The following is a 19901-nucleotide window of genomic DNA, read 5'->3' as shown; positions in this document are numbered from 1 at the left end:
CTGCCTGATTATTAATCGTAAAAAAAAAAAAGGACCCGACCCTATATTTTTTTTTTCTTTTTTTTTTTCTAGCGATCGACCGTTTCAAGCATGACAAGCTTGTAAAAACTTATCTCGATGGTACTCCATTAATAATTCTTATCGATCTGTAAGGAGTAAATGCAAACCAATGCAAAACAATGCAAACGAATATTTTTGTTTATATTGATACACAATATTGAATTATAATTAATAATTAAAATAATTATAATTATGATATAAACGATCGATAGGAAGAAATGAGATGCGAGTACCTTCGACGATGAGTGAAGATTGGTGAATAAAAATAAAAAAAAAAAAAAAAAATACAATTAAATGATCATACTAATAATGAATGAGAAATGTGAATATAATGATGGAAAAAAATGAATAGAAATTTTGTGTATTTTATGCCCGTTATTAACACATTATCATTGCTGTAAAATGAATTAATCCTTAAGAAAAAAAAAAACCTTCTTTTGCCCGTGATGACTAATCTGATAGCCTAACGATGGGTATCCTTGCAGGTGCCGTACTGCGCCCAATTGGTGAGCAATAGCGCGTGTTGTGTGCATCGGTAATCACGTCACTTCTACCTCACCTATAATCTACCTGCCTCTCTATATCTTCTGTCTCTTTTCTATCTATAAACCTTTACATATATTTATATATTTATATATATATAATACTCTTTGTTGATTTGTTTTTTTTTTTATTTCAAACTCTATTAGTTGTTAACTATTTTATCTACTTACCACGACAAAACGAGCTCGAGTGCTTAATTAGTTTATATTAACAATTATTGCCTGCTTTGTTATTAAAAATCGAATTATTTATCATCGATTCGATCGCTCGACTTTTTTTTCTATTTTTTTTCTTTTCTTTTCTTTTCTTTACTTGCTCGTTTAGTTTTGTTAATTTCTTATTTTGTTGTTGTTGTTATTGTTGTTGTGTTGCATTTTGATTTTTATTCTTCTGTCCTATTAAAAGTATCACATTTGTTTTGATCTTTCCAACATTACCCTATTCCCTATCTGTCTGTCTGTCTGTCTCTCTCTCTCTCTCTCTCTTTTCTTCTACTTTGTTCTTCTTCTTCTACTTCTACTTCTTTCTACTTCTTTCTACTTCTATCTAAGCCTGCCTATTCTCCCCTAAAAGTCTCAACAAAAATTCGTACTAATTATCTTTTAGAGGACTCTCGTCGATCGCAGCACGCTGATCACACAAAGCTTTCTTGTCTCGAGAGAGAGACTCGCGAGCACGCAGCATGATCGTTCGTCGCGTTTCCACGAGAGTGTTCTCGACCGTGACGTCATCTAACACCTACCCCTTTTTCTACTTTTTTTTTTAATAATTTTTTTTTACTTTAAAAAACCTTATCAACCCTCACATCCACCCACCCATCCCGAAAATTCTACTCGCGGTTAGTTGCTGTGTTGCAATTATTAATAGATTTATTTATACGTTTCTTTTTTCTTTTTTTTTTTTTTTGATCTATCTCGTGTGAGATTAACACCATTAATTTAATTATTCATTAATTAATTTCTTTTTTTGTTTTGTTTAATATAATTTTACCTATAATTTTTCAGTTAGATCAGTTCGATTAATCGAAATGAACAATGAGAATGAACGATCGGTCGAGAACGAGAGGATGGGACCCTGTCTCTCGTGCAATGGTTACAACTCTCTTTGCACGTTTTTCTAATATTTTTTTTTTTTTTTTTCAAAATTTGCATGTGTCTCGTCTACCTACGTACCTAATCGTACAATTACTATTTTCTATTCCTACTAAAAAAGAAAAAAAAACATCCTTTTTTCAAACTTCCCAACCCCTTTAACCCCTGTCGAACCTTCGCACACTTCGACACATATTATTATTGTCTTATTGGTGGTAACAAGCGAATGATGGGTTTCTAAACGGGGGTTCTCCGTTCACGTTTTTTTCTCTTATCCACCCCCTCCCCCCACACCTCCACCCCTCTGTCAATATCTTTTTTGTATCTCGTTTATGGTCGTTTTGCAGCGCACGAAGGAGACGATTACACAAATATACTTTTGTCCACACGTATTTTTACTTGATACACACACACTAAGCACACACGGACTGCATCTTGAATAAGTTATTTTTTTTTTTTTATTTCTTTTATCTTTTTTTTTTCTTCTTTGGTTGTGTCGTATTCTAATCTTTCTTACTTTCTTCTTCAATTTTTCTTTTTGATTTAACGAAATTTTCTTGTGTTACACTCGAGAGCCTCTCTTGCACCACCTTCCTCTGATTTGCATTCGAGATTTGTTAGAAGCACTGAAAGTTTATTACTTTTTTTTTTTTTTTTTTTTTTTTTTTATTAAACTATCTATCTATCTTTCTATCTTTCTCTCTCTCTCTCTCTCTCTCTCTCTCTCTTTCTTTATCTTTCTTTCTTTCTCTTTCTCTCTCTCTCTCTCTCTCTCTCTCTCTCTATTTCTGTCAATAAGCTCGCACAACGATCCTGGCGAGTTGACATATTTTTTTTCTATACCATAAAATTAATAAAAATTATCTTGTGATTTGCCAATGATATTAATTTTTAATTTCATCTTTTATCATGTATAATTCTCAATAATTTGCCAGGATCGAAGAATGAGCGTAGTGAGAATTTAGAGATCTGTCTTTAAATGGTCTCGAGAAACATATTATGGAAATTCATTGTTTTGTTCCCTCCACCCCCTTCTCGAATGTCAGAGCATGATTGTCATTACGATTATTGTATTGTGATCGTTTTATTTTGGAACGTGTTGTTCTTAAAATACCTTGATTGACGAATAATATCAAAAGTTAAGAAGTTTTGATTTGGAACGGCAATACACGCTACTAGGACGTCACAAAGGAAAATAATAATTGGGACGACGGATGATGATTAATTATCGATCGTATCGATCTTTAAACCCTTGATCCACGGCGGAACGAAGTGGTATTGTTTAGATAAACAATGAATTGCATACTATGTTGGACGAGTACCACACCCATTAATCTTCTCTCGTCTTTTTTCAAGAGCCAAAGAGTTCTTTGCTAATAATTTGACTATTTGTTTTTGTGATTAAGAAATATAATGAAGAAAAACAATAATTATTGTTTTATATAAAAGATAAAAGAACAATTCTCTTCGTCTCTTGTCAAAAAAAAAAAAAAAGAAAAAAGATGAAAGTTGGGAAAAAAAAATAAAATGATATAAAAGAGAGACAGGCGCACACACGACCAACCAATCAATCAACACAGCCCACGCAAAGTCACATACTACACAACCACCCACCCACCAACTCACATGTACACACACACAAACATACAAATACACGAGTGCACAAAAAAAAAAAGAAAAGGAAAGTCGGAGTATATAGATAGGGGTTCCTTCATTCCGCCGTGGTTCTAACCCGAGAACGAACGAAACTATCCGCAGGACGGGCAGCTATGCTGCAGCTACGATTACGGCTGTGCTGGCGATCTGGGTTTCGAGCACCAACAGCAACAGCAACATCCTACAATCGGTGTTCCTGAGTCTCTCGTACAGCCTCTATCGGACTCTTCGGGGTGGTCATTGGTCGAGGGTACACAGGAAGCAGTTGTATCAGCGGTCACCACAAGGGCCTATCACCAACAGCACCAACAGCACCAACAACAGCAGCAACAGCACCAGCAACATCAACTCGAGTCGATGTCATCATCATCATCATCATCCTCCACCATTGCCACTCCTTATTCATCATCATCATCATCATCCTCGTCATCGGGAATTAATTCATCATCGGGCCCAGGTAGAGAGGTTTACCTCGGCAATTCCAACAGACAGCAACAACAACTCGGCCAATTGCGAAACAATCGTCGTTCCCGATTCTTCGAACAACAACAACAACAACAACAACAACGAGCAACAACGACGATAAGGAGTGAACAGAGCATCGGTGGAACTACGGTGTCGTCGATGGTGTCGCGAGGTTCAACTTCAAGCTCAACTTCAACGACACCATCTACAAATAACGCTTCTTCGTTTTTGGGAATCGTTGATACAAAGGACAGAAACGATTTCGATAACGACTGTGCTAAAACGACTCGCCACCTAACGGCATCAACCTCATCCTCCTCCTCCTCCTCCTCCTCCTCCTCTTTGTCAACCTCGTCTAGCCCCTTCTCTTCATCATCATCCTCGAACTCGTATTCTAACAGCAGCTCATCCACATCCTCAGACTCTTCTTCCAGCAATACAACGGCAACATCAACATCATCCTCGACTGTCACCCTACTCGTCCCATCCTCCTCGTCAACGATAGACGAGTTCTCAACGTATCCCACGAAAACGTCTAATTCGATCAAAAGTTCTAACGAAGAAGGTGTTGTTGACAGTGTCGCTACTGATTATCCAGGTGCTCGTAAAGTTACTACTACTTCTACTATTACTAGTACTACTACTACTACTACTACTACTACTACCGGTAACGTTGTTGTTTCTTCTTCTCGCGATCGTCGATCATCATCCTCGTTAACTCAACAATCGGTTGGACGCCGTCACAAATACGACAAGGACGAATCATTTTTACGTGCTAATCCAACTTGAAGGAACCCAATTTCGAGGGAAGTTAGAAAAGAGAGAGACATATATATATATATATATGATGTTCGTCGAGATGTTCGGTAAGGCATGCCACGTGACGTAAAATAAAAAAAAAAAGGATTTGTTTGAAGAAAATATGGGTAGGATATTAAGATGGAGATCGTATTATCAAAATGTTTGCGTCAAGCATGACAAATCACGACGATTACCGAAATAAAAAAAATGAGAGAACGAGACAGAAAGTGGGAAAGAAAGAAAAGGAAGAAACCTAAAGGAATGTTTCAACATGATGAAAAAAAAAAACAAAATGGAGACGTGTAATGTCCAATGGTGAACAGGATAGAAATTCGAGGAGTCGCGAGGTTGCCTTAGTGCTTCCCGAATTCGTAGATTCCTAATTTTTGCAGGATCGATTCGAGTTCGCTGGCTTTCTCCCTCCTTTACTTCTATTCCAAATAAATCTACCCTTCATCCCTTGCCCTCCTACACCACACCCCACCTAGACCTTCGAAGAAAAGAACAAAATGTTTTCTTCTTCTTCTTCTTCTTCTTCTGCTTTTCGATGATCGATCGTGTTAACGTGGATCGAGCAGGAGCATTTAGCCGAGCTTTCTATGAGCTTTCGATATATATACATACATACATATATATATATATATATCATGATGATAGATTTGTTTATCAATGTTTTCAAATGATTGATAAACGAATCTTAAATACGAATCGTTAAAAATCGTTTATATGTATTTAATCGTCGTGTACGATTTATCGACTAACGAGCTATGTATAAAAATTAACAAAAAACAAAAAAAAAAGACAAAAAAAGAAAAAAAAGAACAAGAACAACAAGAACACACTTTCGTCTCTTATTTCGGCGTAATTTTCATCGACACTGGTAGCGCACAATATTTGGGCCTTATAAGAGTATAAAAATTCCATTTTTTTTCATTGATTCTACTACGACAACATTAAAAGGGATTACGAGGAAAAAAATATATACTCAAATACAAATATACATACATGCATACATACGAACTTAACATACACATAACATATACATGCAAAAGTATAATACTTTCTCTTTTGAATCGTGTTAGAAAATGAGAGTAAGCGATAATATTATACAGAGTGAATCAATTAAATCTATCCATCCGTTTGTTTGTTAAACAAACATTTTTTTGGAATACATTCAAATTTCATCAATAAGAATCAAACAAAAAGTGCATACATTTGATTGGTTTACTCTGTATAATAATATGTATATATATATTTGCGTATGATAAGGAAACATAATTTCGCGAGAATGATAGAAGAAATGTTCTAGAAATACAAAAACACGTTTAAGAAACAAACCATCCCCTTCCTCCATACTTTCCAACCCCCGAGCGTGTATTACAATTGCGTATTTATAGAAACATAAATTGCAACAAAAAAATATATATATATATATACATATATGTATGTGTGTGAGAGTGTTTATGTATGTATGTATGTATGTATGTATGTATGTATGTATGTATATGTGTATATTCGATGATATAAAAAGAAAATAGGTGGAAGGGATGAAACGTGGATGAAACGTGAATGAAACGTGGATGAAACGAGTATGAAACTTATTCGATGTTGAATATATCCTTTAATTATTATATTTCTGGAGTATTTCAAGATGGACGATAATAAATAGACGGTAATAATATAGAAAATAATATACATACATGCAAAATGAAAGATATCTATCTGGAATACATATATTATATGTATATATATATACATTTTATGGATGATGATGATGATTATGATTACGATGATGATGATGATGATCGGTAGAATGATTATATCATATCTCAAGACAATATACACATTTATTTACGATACTCTAATTAACCGAGAAGGAAGAGGAGGAGGAGGAGGAGGTAAAAGAAAAACAAAATGAAATGAAAAATAAAATAAAATAAAATAAGAATTGAATCTCGAGTAATCGTTGAAGCTACGTGTGCTTAACGATTATGATTATATTTCATAATAGATATACGCTTTCGAGAATGAAAATAATGATTAAATAATTGATAAGAGGATCGTGGGAGAGTGTGTGAGATGGGGGGAGGGAGAGAGGGGGGAAACGATTAGAAGTGAGGAAAGTAAAAAAAAACAAACAAACAAAATATTCACCAAACTTTCCAATCAATGAGACGATTAAAAGAAGTAAATAAAAATAAAATGAAAAAAAAAAAGGAAAATATAAACGACATCGACGTTTTCGAATTATATTAATTATTATTATTATAATAATAATTAAATGTGTTATAATAGCATCGTCGTTAAACGCGACGACCAACAAATGAATAAAATTGACAACAAATGACGTGGACGAATGAACAATGGCGAATACACAAGGCTTCTTATGCTCGATCCACCCACGCCTATAGAAAAATTTGGTCGATTAATTATACACGGTGAAGGGAAAAGTTTCAACCCCATTATCATTATTGTTCGTTCTTTCATCGGAAAAAAAAAAATAATAATAATAATAAAAATATAAATAAAATTAATTGTTTATACCTTCGTGATTGCCTAATCGTTAACGTAGATTTAATCGAGGCCTAAACACGCAAACCACGAAGTATTTCAAAATGAAATAATACAAATAATAATATCACTGATACAACGATACTTACACATATATAAAAAAAAAAGAAACAAAATGAAATGGCCTAGTAGCAAACATAGAAAATAGGAAAAGAGGAAACATTTTATTAACGATAACAACAACAACAACAACAACAACAACAACTTTTCTCTTCGCCGATTACAGAAAGGTCATTCTCTTCCTTTTCCTTCTCCTTTGATCAAAATTCACCTCCACCTACTCTCCCCATCTGATCCCCCCCCTCCCTATCTCTGCCGTTTAAAAAGAGAGTAAATTAATTAATGAATGAATAATATTAATAATAATATTAATAATAATATTAATAATTAATTATAATAGTAATATAATATTAATAATAATAGTAATAATGATAATGATAATGATAATAATAATAATAATATTAATAATAATAATAATAATAATTGTCAACGTGTGACACACCGGACGATGATCGATATTCTGTTTTATCTTCGCTCGACCCAAACACGACCACTGAGAAACAACATTCCTTATTGACTATAAACGATAAGTAGGCACTAATAAGAGAAACATAAAAAAAATATATATATATATATAAATTTAACGAAGAATTAAAGAATAATAATAATAATAAAAAAAAATAATAATTAATAATAATAATAATAATGATAAACCTTTAAAAAATAATTAAAAAGATAAAAAAAAAAAGATTAAAAGTAAACAAGGTATATACATATATACATATATATATATATATATATATATATATATATATATATATATATATATATGTATATGTATATATATATGTATGATTATGATGCGTACGTAATGCGAAAAAAAATAATAATACTAATAAATAAAATATGAAAAAAAAGTGAATTACAAGATTATACATGAGGACACACATGGATATATACATATTACATTTACTTTACGTTACGTTACATGACACGAACTTGTATACATATATATATATATATATATATACATAGACACACACACACGTATACACATGTGGCGATTTAATATGAATAACGAAATATATAACAAAAATAAATTTAAAAAAAACGAGGCATATTTTATGCTCGTGTGAAGTTTATTCGAATAAATAAATAAATAAATAATTTGTTAATAATTGCAAAAAGTAACGTTTATGAAAAATGTTTTGTTTTAAATCGTGCAATAATATTTGATTGTATTTTATTAAATTGAATTGATTCAAGAAGAAAAAAGATTGTTAATTTTAATTAAACACACATATACATAGACATATATATACACATGCACATTAAAACGTAACTTTTGTAATAAGGAAGAAAATAATTTCACACGAGCAAAAATTGATGAGATCGATTTAGGAAGATTATATCGATCCTTACTCATTCTCGATTGAAAACAAAGAAGAATTGAACGAAATCAAATTGACATATTATGTGATTGTGAAAAAAAAAAAGACAATTAAAAAAAACAACAACAACAACAACAACATGATCGAGCAGCAACTATAGTAAGTGTAATAATAAATAAGAAAAATGGGGAGATAAAAAAAAGATGAAAATTGCTTTTAGCTAAATGAACAAATTCAAAAAAATCGAGCTCTCTTTCGCCTTAAGCACTTCGTACATATATACATAAATACATACATACATACATACATATATAACGTAAGTACATATACGATTGTATGTACATACTAACTACTACAATACATACATGCATACATACATATATATAGCCTCGGGCGAGCCGATCTTTCAAAAAAAGAGAGACAGAAATAAATAATAAACAGAAAATAATACACAGGCCAGAATAATAATAATAATAATAATAATAATAATAATAATAATAATAAAAAATAATAATAATAATAAAGCAAGAAATAAAATAATAATAAATATAAAATAAAATAAAATATTAAATAAACGATAACGATTATTAAATAACGCTGTTGCTCTGATTGTATATAGTCTTGTAATGTTATAGTATCATATTAGAAAGGCATATGTATGTATTATTATTAATTAATTAATTAATTAATTAATTATTATTAATTCTCTTATTATTATGAATTATCTTTATAATTAATTATTATTATTGTCGTCAATCATTAACATTTTTCACAATCGTCATCGATCATCATCGAAGAAACATTTGAAACATTTGAAAACATTAAAACAAAACAAAAAAAAACAAAACAAAATTAATTAAACAACAAATCATTGTTGATTCAAACAAGATTGTCGAATAAAATTATTCGTTGTGTGGTAAAATAAAATGAATGATTGTGGATCAACGAAGAAGTATTAAAAAAAGAATAAAATAAAGAATATTTTTTTGTTTTGTTTTTGTTGTTTTTTTTTTTTTTTTATTATTAAAATCAACATATAAAAGAAATGTTATTAATATAAATAATCGCGAAATTGATGAGCATGAATGAAACGTGCATATCTGCCTTGCGTGTGTAACACGTGTGAATGTATCAAAAAAAAACTCCTCGTACGAATTATCCTAATAACGTTTATGTGTTTGTGCGAGTTTGTGTATATGTGTATGTATGACGGGGGGTGGGTGGGCGGGGGGTATGTTTCTTTGATGACGTATTAAAAAAAAAAAAAAAGAGAAAAAAAACATTAATAAACAAAAAAATAACATAGAGTATATATATATATATATATATATATATATATATATATATATATATAAAACAATATTAAAAAATTATAAACAAATGATTACATATGGGCATACCGTATTATTCGATATATCATGTGTGTGTGTAAGTATTATCAAAAATGACGTTTTACAATGAGATGATATGATGAAAGTGAAGAGAAGACCGGAAAAAAAAACAACAACAACACAACTTAACTAACAGCAGCAATTACATAAAAAAAAAATTCTTTCATACAAAGAAAAACGAAAAGCCTATAGAAAAAAAAAAGAAAAAAAAAAAAAGATGATGGACGAAACGGAAAAGAAAAAAGATTATTTATATTATCATTTTTACTTGTTCAGATAGATAGATAAAATTAGATAAATAAATAAATAAATAAATAAATAAAATAGTAAACGATGATTAAATCCGTGAGATTACAAAAATCTCTTCGTATTTCTAGAACAGGTTGTGGGAATAGGATTCAACGAGAGGGGAGGGGGCGAGTTGATTTTCAAAATTACATTGAAGTTCATTTTTTCGAACGAAAGAACAAAAAAAAAAATTATAGACACAAAAAAAAAAGAGTAAATCTTCGTAATTCGTTAGTTGAGTATTTAAAAAAAAAGAAAAAAGAAAAACAACAAAAAAAAAACAATAACAATATGTCTATCGATGGGTATCAAAGAATTCAGCAGGTGGCTTATCTCAGTAGCGTTATTTAATGTTTAACGAATGAAATAGGTGCGTATTTAATATACGACAGTTCATTAATTGTTAATTAATATTTACCGAGTGAGAGAGAGAGAGAGAGAGAGAGAGAGAGAGAGAGAGAGATAGAAATGTTACGAGTGAGTTACGAATATACATTTTAGAATTATTACAGAAAAAAAAGTCATCTAAAAAAAGTAAATAATACTAGCGATGCCTACAATTATTATTATACACCAATGAAATACTATTACTACTAATTACTATTATTATTATTATTATTATTATTATTATTATTATTATGATTATGATTATGATTATTACTACTGCTACCAAGAAAATATACCAATTAATAACAAATGACTACTTACAACGATTAAACAATAAAAAAAAAAGCAAGAAAAAAAGGAACAAAGTTTACGTTACAATTTTTACGAGATAAAATGACAAGATTAAAAATTAAACAAAAAGAAAAGAGTTGATTAGTTCGCTATCATTATCATTAATGCTATCATTACACTGTTTATTACAACAATGACTAATTACTATATTAAAATATAAATTATATTAATAATAAGTATTATTTACCTGTCGGTACTAAACGTTTTTTTTCTTTTTTTTTTTTTAGGACTACTACTATTTAGAATGGCCAAATTAATTGAGCAAGTTTGACTATAATAGATAAAAGACTAGATAACATGATTTATTGTTTACTTTTTACATACAACTTTTATTTCATTCTAACCGTTTCGTCCTAAATCTTTATATGTCCCGATAACAAAGATTCCTACTTTTATTTATTTATTTATTTATTTTTTTGTAGAAAAATCGATGACAACGTATTCTACAATTAATAATGAGATTTAATTTGAATAAAAATACAAATTATTATTCTCACATCGCGATATTATCTGTTTGAATATCTTAATATATATATATATATATATATATATATATATATATATATATATATATATATATAAATTACGTATCACGTTGTTTGTCCGCAATGGACTCCTAAACTACTGAACCGATTTTAATCAAATTTTCCACAGTGTGTGCAATTTCATTCAACTTGAAAGATAGGATTGTTTATATCTCAATTCATAATCGCAATATTATTTTATTGCGAATTATTTGTTTATTAACAAAGAGCCATGATTAGCTCTGTTAGTTCGATAAGATTCTAACAGATGGCGGTATAAGATAATTCGTTGACTTAAAGACGTGTGTATCGGACTGATTGTGACCCATAGTATTTAAGAATAATTTAACACGTTGAGCGCCACGTTGGTCATCGGTGATTGACACTTGACTTTCTATTAAGGCCACGTCAGTCACATGTGACTGACATGCTACCATTTTTTCAATACAAAATAACACTTGTGGCCTGACGGGAAAGTTCCCTAAATATTCGTGTGGCGCTTAACGCGTTAAATAATATTTATTTGTTTGTTTTTTTTTATTTATTTATTTCAATGAATGCGATAATAATTCTATTTGGATTTTTAATTCAATTTATATAGATGCAACGATTCGTCATATTATATTAGAAGAACAAATAAAGAAAAGCAAAAATAATAAAAGAAAAAAAACGAGAGATTGAAAGAGAGAGTGAGAGAGAGAGAGAGAGAGAGAGAGAGAGTGAGAGTGAGAAACAAAAAAACAAAAAAAAAATAAACCATAAAACTAGTATCGCGTCCAACACTGCCGTTTTTTGCAGTATTTTTTCCCCACATGTATCGCGAGCGAGAATTTAAAAGCAATAAAAAAATAAAAAAAAAAAAAATAAAAAAAAAATAAAAAAAAATTCTTCTCCTAGCGTAAAAATACAACGTAAAATTAGATATTAGTTAATTAGAAATGGAATGTTTTTTTTTTTCCAGAGAGAGAGATAATCCGATGAGAATAAAAAAACATAAATAAATAAATAAATAAATAAATAAATAAAATGGAAAACATTAAAAAAAGAAAAAAATTTTAGAAAAAAACTAACGCGAACTATAAAAACAAAAACAAAAAAAACAAAAAAAATGTTTATTCAAAAAAAAAAATAGAAGTTCATTTCCTGTCTTCTCTTCTTTCCATAGTTTTGGATGAATTGGGAGGAATTAATTTCGAATAAAAAATATAAAAAATACCCGAGAGATGGGAATTGGAGGATTGGGAGAGGGGAGGAGGAAGAACAAGTGTTATCAGTTTTTTTTCCTTGTTTTTTTTTTTTCTTTTTTCTAGTCAGCTTGTAAAAAATAAAGCAACGTGTTGCGTTGTCGAATTAGTCATTTGTACGACACTGTGAAGTAAGTAATTAAATAAAGATTTTTTTTCAAGAGTAAGAGTAACAGAGAGAAAGAATGTGTGTACGAGAAAGTCAACATTAAATGTGTGCTTCGTGTTTCTGTATGTATGTATGTTTTGTGTGTGTGTGTGTGTGTGAAGGCAGAAACGTTTTTTGCACGATTGCGATTATCGATTAAAATATATATATATATATATAAATATATATATTCTTAATTATTTACTAATTAATATATTAGTTGTAACGAAGAATGATAATTTTTAATTATAACATTGATTAACTAAATATTATTGCCATTATTCTTGTTTTTTTTTATTTTTTTTTTATGTATTTTTTTTTTTACGATGACGATGAGATGATTTTTATTATTATTATTATTATTATTATTATTATTATTATTATTATTATTATTATATCTACATTTTTTTTTGGTTTATTCTTCTTCTATTTTTTTCTTCTTCTTCTTCTAATTATTATTATTATTATTATTATTGTAATTATTATCATTTATCAGTTATAATAGCTACAACCATATAATACCTTTATAAATGAGAATCAAGACACTGACGGCTAGGAAAAAAAAAAAAAGAAAACTTAATAAATTGAAATTCTATTAACTGAAAGGCATTAAATGATCATTGAAAATTCCTGAGACAATAAATTCAAAAAATAAATCATTCTTTTACATTTTATCATTTTAATACACCTACGTCCTCGTTTGAATGAACTGGTTTCTTAGTTTTTTTTTTTTTTTTTTTTATCAATGTACGAATTGAAAGTCATAATCGTTTCATTTATGAAATGATATTAAACATCGTTATCTGTTATCTAATATTAGAATAGAAAAATGTAACATTAAACTAAACAAAAGATAACATAAAACTTTTTGTACACTGACGTACCAATATAGGAAAAAAATAATACGTGATTTTTTTTTTTTTTTTTAGTTATTATTCAATTTAGAAATTCATAATTTTCGTTAAAAATCAGGAGACATTTCCTTAAAGATACAAATTTTTGTATGAATCATTTCCTCCGTCTTAACTGGTATTTTTTTAAACCACAACATTTTGGGTTTTTTTTTTCACTTAATGACGTATCATTTTTATTAGTAATTAATTTCTTAAATTGAGGAAACTTTCGAAATATTTTCTACTAATTTCTTAACATTAACATATACGGTACGTCTCATATTATTTCAAAACGTTGAACTATAATATTTTATTGCCCAAATTATAACCCAAAATTTTTTTGGGGAATTTCTTTTTTTTCTACAACAATTTTCGGTTTTAGAAACGTCGTTTTTTTTTTTTTTTTTTTTTTTTTAAAGCATTATAATAACATTACTTTGATCGGTTTTACAAAGGAAGTCTGTGAACCCACGGGTCATCCTATTTTTACATATTTTTCTTTTGTATTGACACGAGACACATATACAATGAGGAAAAAGAAAGAAAGAAAGGAAAAAAAAAGATCAAATATTTTCTGTGTCAGAAAGGGAGATAAGTCATGTATGTATGTGTGCGTGTGTGTGTGTGTGTGTCACGACTTATCTAAAAAACAAGATCAAATTCAAATTTACATTTTATTATTATTAAATACATTTAATACATTCGTCTCAATGGAGATTTCAAACTCTTAGACCTTACAATACAATTATTATTGCAAAAGTTTATTACCTTACATTAGAAGATAATAAAATTATAATAATAATAATAATAACTTTTACTATCTAAGAACGATTCGACAAATTTACACACACACACACACACAAATTAAACACACCTAATATTCTAAGTTATTCAACGTGTTATCGTATTTTGACATTTTTGTTTAATGTTCATTCATTTTTTACAAAATACACGTGACATTCCTTTAAAATATAACATTTGAATGTAATGAACGTTTAACTTGCCCTTCGGGCCTTTTTTTGGATTAAATTAAAATGTCAACTGAGTTGAAGGAGAAGAAAAACATTGAAATATTAATTTATGGTTAAAAACAACCAATGGTATATAATGGTATATGAAAAAAACCACGTTATTAACATTTTTACTTAAAGTTCCCTTTTTTTTCCTCATTTAATCTAGTAACATTTTAAAAAAACCTTTTTATTCCAGCAGAACAACTTATTTATGTCTCATAACTGATATTAATAAAGTATTAACATTTTTATTGAATCTAAACCAGTTTTTCTTGTTACTTAAATTATTAATTATATGATCATTAATGATCATATGAATAACCGAAGGACACAAATTAAAATCAAGTATTATCAGAGTACGTTCCTGAAGCATGCGCAAAATGATATCTGCAAAGTGAAAGTAATGTCTAACGATAGTTCACAGTAATGCCAGATATCACATATGTGTTATCGTTATCACTTTAAATAGTCTCCTAACATTGGTTAATACAAATTCATAGTTGGAAATTGGAACAATAAGAAAGAAGATTAGACAACACATATTTATACATATTTAAATTTCTTATCATTTAAAATATACATATATATACATATATATATATAGTTAAGTTTATTGATCGTCAATGAAACAACGATGATTATATTTAACATCGATTTTATATAAATTCATTAAAACAACAGTTTTCCCCATATAAATTATAACAATTATTAAGGTAAGAATACAAATTTTGAAGAAGAGAAAAGGTTAGTTATGACGTTGACTATTGTAACAAGGACAATAACAAGGGGTAAAGGTAGGAGAACTGTGTGGGGTAGGGGGAACAACAAGAAGGTATAGAAAAGGACCGTTTTCCAAGATTTCTCGCAGTTCAACTATATTCGCGTAACCGTCTACACGTAAACAGTTTACTTCAGTTGGTGATAGACAAATTTTGACTATTTGTTCTATTTCTAAACGATTTACTTGTGAATCGATAATTCCACACAACACATCATCAACTACGATCAACAACTACAGACTACTACAAACAACGACTAATTACGCAAAGTGTACGCGTGCGCTTATCACGATAGTGTAAATACGCATACTCCCGAGAATTAAATATTATTTATTTTGGTATTTTTTCTTTTATTTAGTTTGTTTGTTTTTTTTTCTTTTGATAAGAAAGAAAACAAGGATATTCAAAGAATTAAAATATTTGTTCGGTTTTATACACCACTCATCACATTTTATTTCTTTCTCTCTCTCTCTCTCTCTCTCTCTTTCTTTCTTGTTTCAATTGAGACATTTTTTAATTATATTTATTTACTTTTTATTTTCGGGGGGGTTGGATTGTTGTTTTTTGTGGTTTTTTTCTTTTTTTTTATTTAATTACAAATCTTCGATACGTTGATCATCATGTCAAGGAAGACGAAGGATTTGAGCAAAGCTAACAAGGACGAATTGTTCAAATTTCTCGACTCATTCGATGTCATCTTTTCCGATTGCGATGGTAATTATTTACTTTCTTCTTCTCTTATTGAAAAATGATCTATTTATTAATATATATATTTTTTTTTTATTAATGGTGATCTAGGTGTTTTATGGCACATCGATGCACCCATGGAAAATTCCATAGAAGCATTGAACAAATTACGAAGTTTCAAAAAGAAGGTTTTTTTCGTAACGAACAATAGTACGTCAAGTGTCAAAAATATTTGTGATAAACTTCGTCGAAATGGTTTCGATGCCAACGAGGTGAGTTTGTGCAAATTCATTTGATTCGATGTTAGATTAACATAAGTCATGTTACTTTTTATTACCATTTTTAATAAACTGGTTTTATTAGGTCGAGTCATAAACAACTTCCGTTTTTTAAGGAGACAAAAAATGACGTTTCTGCGACTGATGATAAGTGCAACACAACTTTCGTGGAGTTGTTTTTTTTTTTCTTGCACTCTTTGCAATTGTTCAACGTATCTATTGGATTTTGTTCTCAATATTACCTTTAAAAGGTTCGGTCAAAGTCGGAAATACGTCCCTGCACTAGGTTCATCTTTTAAGATCGTATTCTCCAGAACGGAATTTGACAAACCAATTTCAGAACTGCCCTATCAGTTATCAATCCAGCACTGTATACGCTGCATATTTTTTCAATTGCCACTTTAGTGGTTATTGCCTTGTTTCAATTCTTAAAACATTACATGTCGAATATGCACTTTTTACTATAACTTTGTAACATTGACTGCATCAAAAAGTTAACAGAAGATTAAACTGAATTCTCATCTATACAGTGATATCGAAAACCCGTTTGTTTTCACATAACACGAAAGGTTTTGAAATCTTTCAACGAAAATTTTCGTTAAAATATTTTTACAAAAAAACATCTTTCAAATATCTTGCAGGATAACATGATTCTAAAATATTTTCGAAAAGATTCATCAAAGATTTAACAAAAATATTTTGTAATAACATTTCTAAATATATTTAACTGATAGTGTAAGTACTTTTGCAAGTGTTCTGAATGCGGACATTTTTCACCTTGTAGAAGAGATTTTTTATTAGAAACCTTTTTTGAAAAAAACATTGAAAAACTTGTCAAGAAATGTTATGGAAAGTTTTGTAGAAAATTTTGTATCTTATGTGGGATATAGTATGTAACTTAAAAATAGATTTTACATAGCCGCATCGAAATTGACTTATGACTCGATCGTAATATAAATCTAGAAAAACAAAAAAAAAACCAAAAATAAACAAATAACCCTGCCTTGTTTATTTCAATGAAAAACTATAAACAAATACGTTATTTATAGTAATATTGAATAGATTTGAATAAATGTTAGTAGAAAAAAAAAAAAGAAAAAGTAAAATGAGTAAATAATACCAAATTTACATTTGAATGAGTGTTGTCTCGTAGCAAAAGGGTTCAAGGTTAAACATACTTTTCATAAATTTCATTATCAAGATAATATTATCACAAAATTCTTAAGTTCTATTGTCACAAATTTAACATTAAATTGTTTTCATTTTTAGGATCAAGTGATCGTGTTATCAAAAGTACTTATCTGGTATCTGAAAAAAATTCATTTTCAAGGCCAAGTTTATACGATTGGATCTAATGCACTTCGAAATAATCTGTCGGATGCTGGGATAGAATTGTTGGATGAAAATGTAAGTTAACGATAATTATTTGATATATATTTATATATATATACGATTGATACTCTTAATCAAATCAATTCAAAATACAATTATTCATATTATACAGATACCGACAATTTCAACAAATGATGTATTAACAATTTTGAATGAAGTCTCGGATAGAGAATCTGTGAAAGCAGTGATAGCTGATTTCGATGCTAATTGCAGTTGGGCTAATTTGAATTTAGCCATAGCGTGTTTGAAACGTGACGATGTACTTTACTTAACTGGTGCTGTTGACAAAATTGTCTATCGTAAAAATGATACCACGATAATAGGTAAACAATTATTATTATTACGATAGTTTAATTAATTTCAATGAAAATTATAAACTACCATATATGGTAATAGAATGATTTTTTGTGATATCATTTACAGGACCAGGTCCACTTATTGACATTATAACCGAGTACAGTGGCAGAGAACCAATTCCTATTGGAAAACCAAGCGAAATCTTACGAGATTATATTTTTGAATTTTGTAACGTTACCAATCCACAAAGGTGTTTGTTCATTGGTGATTCGTAAGTTGTTTACAAATTTTTCTAACTTGTTTATTCATTGTTCTTGTTCATCTGTCTTATTCGTATCTCTTTTTTGTTTGTTTGTTTGTTTGTTTTTTCTTTTTTTTTTTTTAGGATAAATCAGGACATGAAATTTGCAGCCTTGTGTGATTTTCAAAAATTATTCGTCAGTAGTGGTATTGATAGTTTTGAAGATTCGCAAAAACTTCTACAAGAACTTCCTGAATACTATGTACCTAATCTTGGTCAAATGCTTAACATCATGAAAAATCTTAATTGAGATATTAGAAGAATGATTATTATAAGAAAAATGATAATTATATTGAAATAGAAGATTCCATTTTTCTAACATTTACATGATCAGTAATATTGAAATCACACACACCCACACACACACACACACACACACACACACATGATAAATTAATATAATTAATTATTGATTATGTAAAACTCTGCTATATCAATGCTTTACTCAAATTTACTAATAATTATGACGAATCATTTGATTTGTCAGAAATAATTTATTGGTTTGAGTATACATAGTTGTTTTGATCATTTTTTTAATGACAGAAAAATCTAAGAACCTTTTTAAAATTTAGAATAATTTTGTTATAATCTAAATCGAATCTTCTATTTGAAAATATCACTATTGTATTAAAATACGAAACAATTTTAGACTTAAATCAACATTATTAACTAAAATGGCATAAATCATAATGAATTGTCTTCATTATTCGATTATTAGTTCATTTTGTGTCCATTAGTTGTTCATTTTCTGTTGATAAGTACAAATCTGATGATTAGAAATTGAATACTTTGATAAAAGTATTGAAGCTTTTGCACGAACAACCCATAAATGGGTTACTAGTAATAAAACTATATATATATAATTATAAATATTGGTCTTCCAAATACAGTAGGCACATAAGTAAGAAGCTTTATATCAAATAGAACAAAATAATTTTATAAATAATTTGTTAAACAACCATTATAAATATGACAATAAAATAATACGCACATATCGTGTAACATCATGAAAATAGATTGATAATAATATTATGATAAATATTTGGAAAGATACGATTGAATGGATGTGTATGCTTCGAATTTACATTTACAAGTAACACATATTGTTATATTTGAAATGATGTTATGCAATATACCGATACATTCCATTTTATCAAAGATACTATAACAATCGTGATATAAATATTGTTAAATAGTTTATCAAATTTGTATTCTAATAATTATCAAATAGAAAATTAAAATTATTATTCAAAACGTACAAAAAAGTATTATATTTTATTTGAAATATAAATATAATTTATCAAATGAAATCTTTCTTTGTATTAAACCTAAAATAATTTGTGATTTATA

The 19901-nt window shown here is 28.8% G+C and overlaps 2 protein-coding genes across 5 annotated transcripts in view; both read left to right on the top strand.

The window, feature by feature from the left end:
• Positions 1-12236, top strand: part of LOC107071190 (protein kinase C-binding protein NELL1) — an 82562-nt gene extending 70326 nt beyond the window's left edge. For 2 of the 4 annotated variants that reach the window (XM_015329967.2, XM_015329964.2), the window contains 2 exons: positions 546-566; positions 3453-12236. In XM_015329967.2, coding sequence (XP_015185453.2) covers positions 546-566; positions 3453-4604 — 1173 coding nt within the window. In that variant the 3' untranslated portion in view covers positions 4605-12236. Of the gene's footprint in view, positions 1-545; positions 596-3452 lie in introns of all 4 variants that reach the window. The other 2 variants (XM_015329968.2, XM_015329966.2) reach the window with 2 other exon arrangements.
• Positions 12237-13913: 1677 nt separating this feature from the next.
• On the top strand, positions 13914-19861 carry LOC107071196 (uncharacterized). The gene is made up of 6 exons (XM_015329984.2): positions 13914-16310; positions 16395-16555; positions 17831-17968; positions 18066-18276; positions 18377-18521; positions 18636-19861. The coding sequence occupies exons 1-6, from the start codon at positions 16217-16219 to the stop codon at positions 18799-18801; spliced, it is 915 nt and encodes a 304-aa protein (XP_015185470.1). The 5' UTR covers positions 13914-16216; the 3' UTR covers positions 18802-19861.
• The last annotated feature ends 40 nt before the right edge of the window (positions 19862-19901 follow it).

The sequence above is a fragment of the Polistes dominula genome, unplaced genomic scaffold (assembly GCF_049000335.1).
Source record: "Polistes dominula isolate Pdom_NZ unplaced genomic scaffold, Pdom_raw_medaka contig_73, whole genome shotgun sequence".
Taxonomy (NCBI): Eukaryota; Metazoa; Arthropoda; class Insecta; order Hymenoptera; family Vespidae; genus Polistes; species Polistes dominula.
The sequence above is the reverse complement of the archived record's forward strand: the minus strand, read 5'-3'. Positions and strand labels throughout refer to the sequence as shown.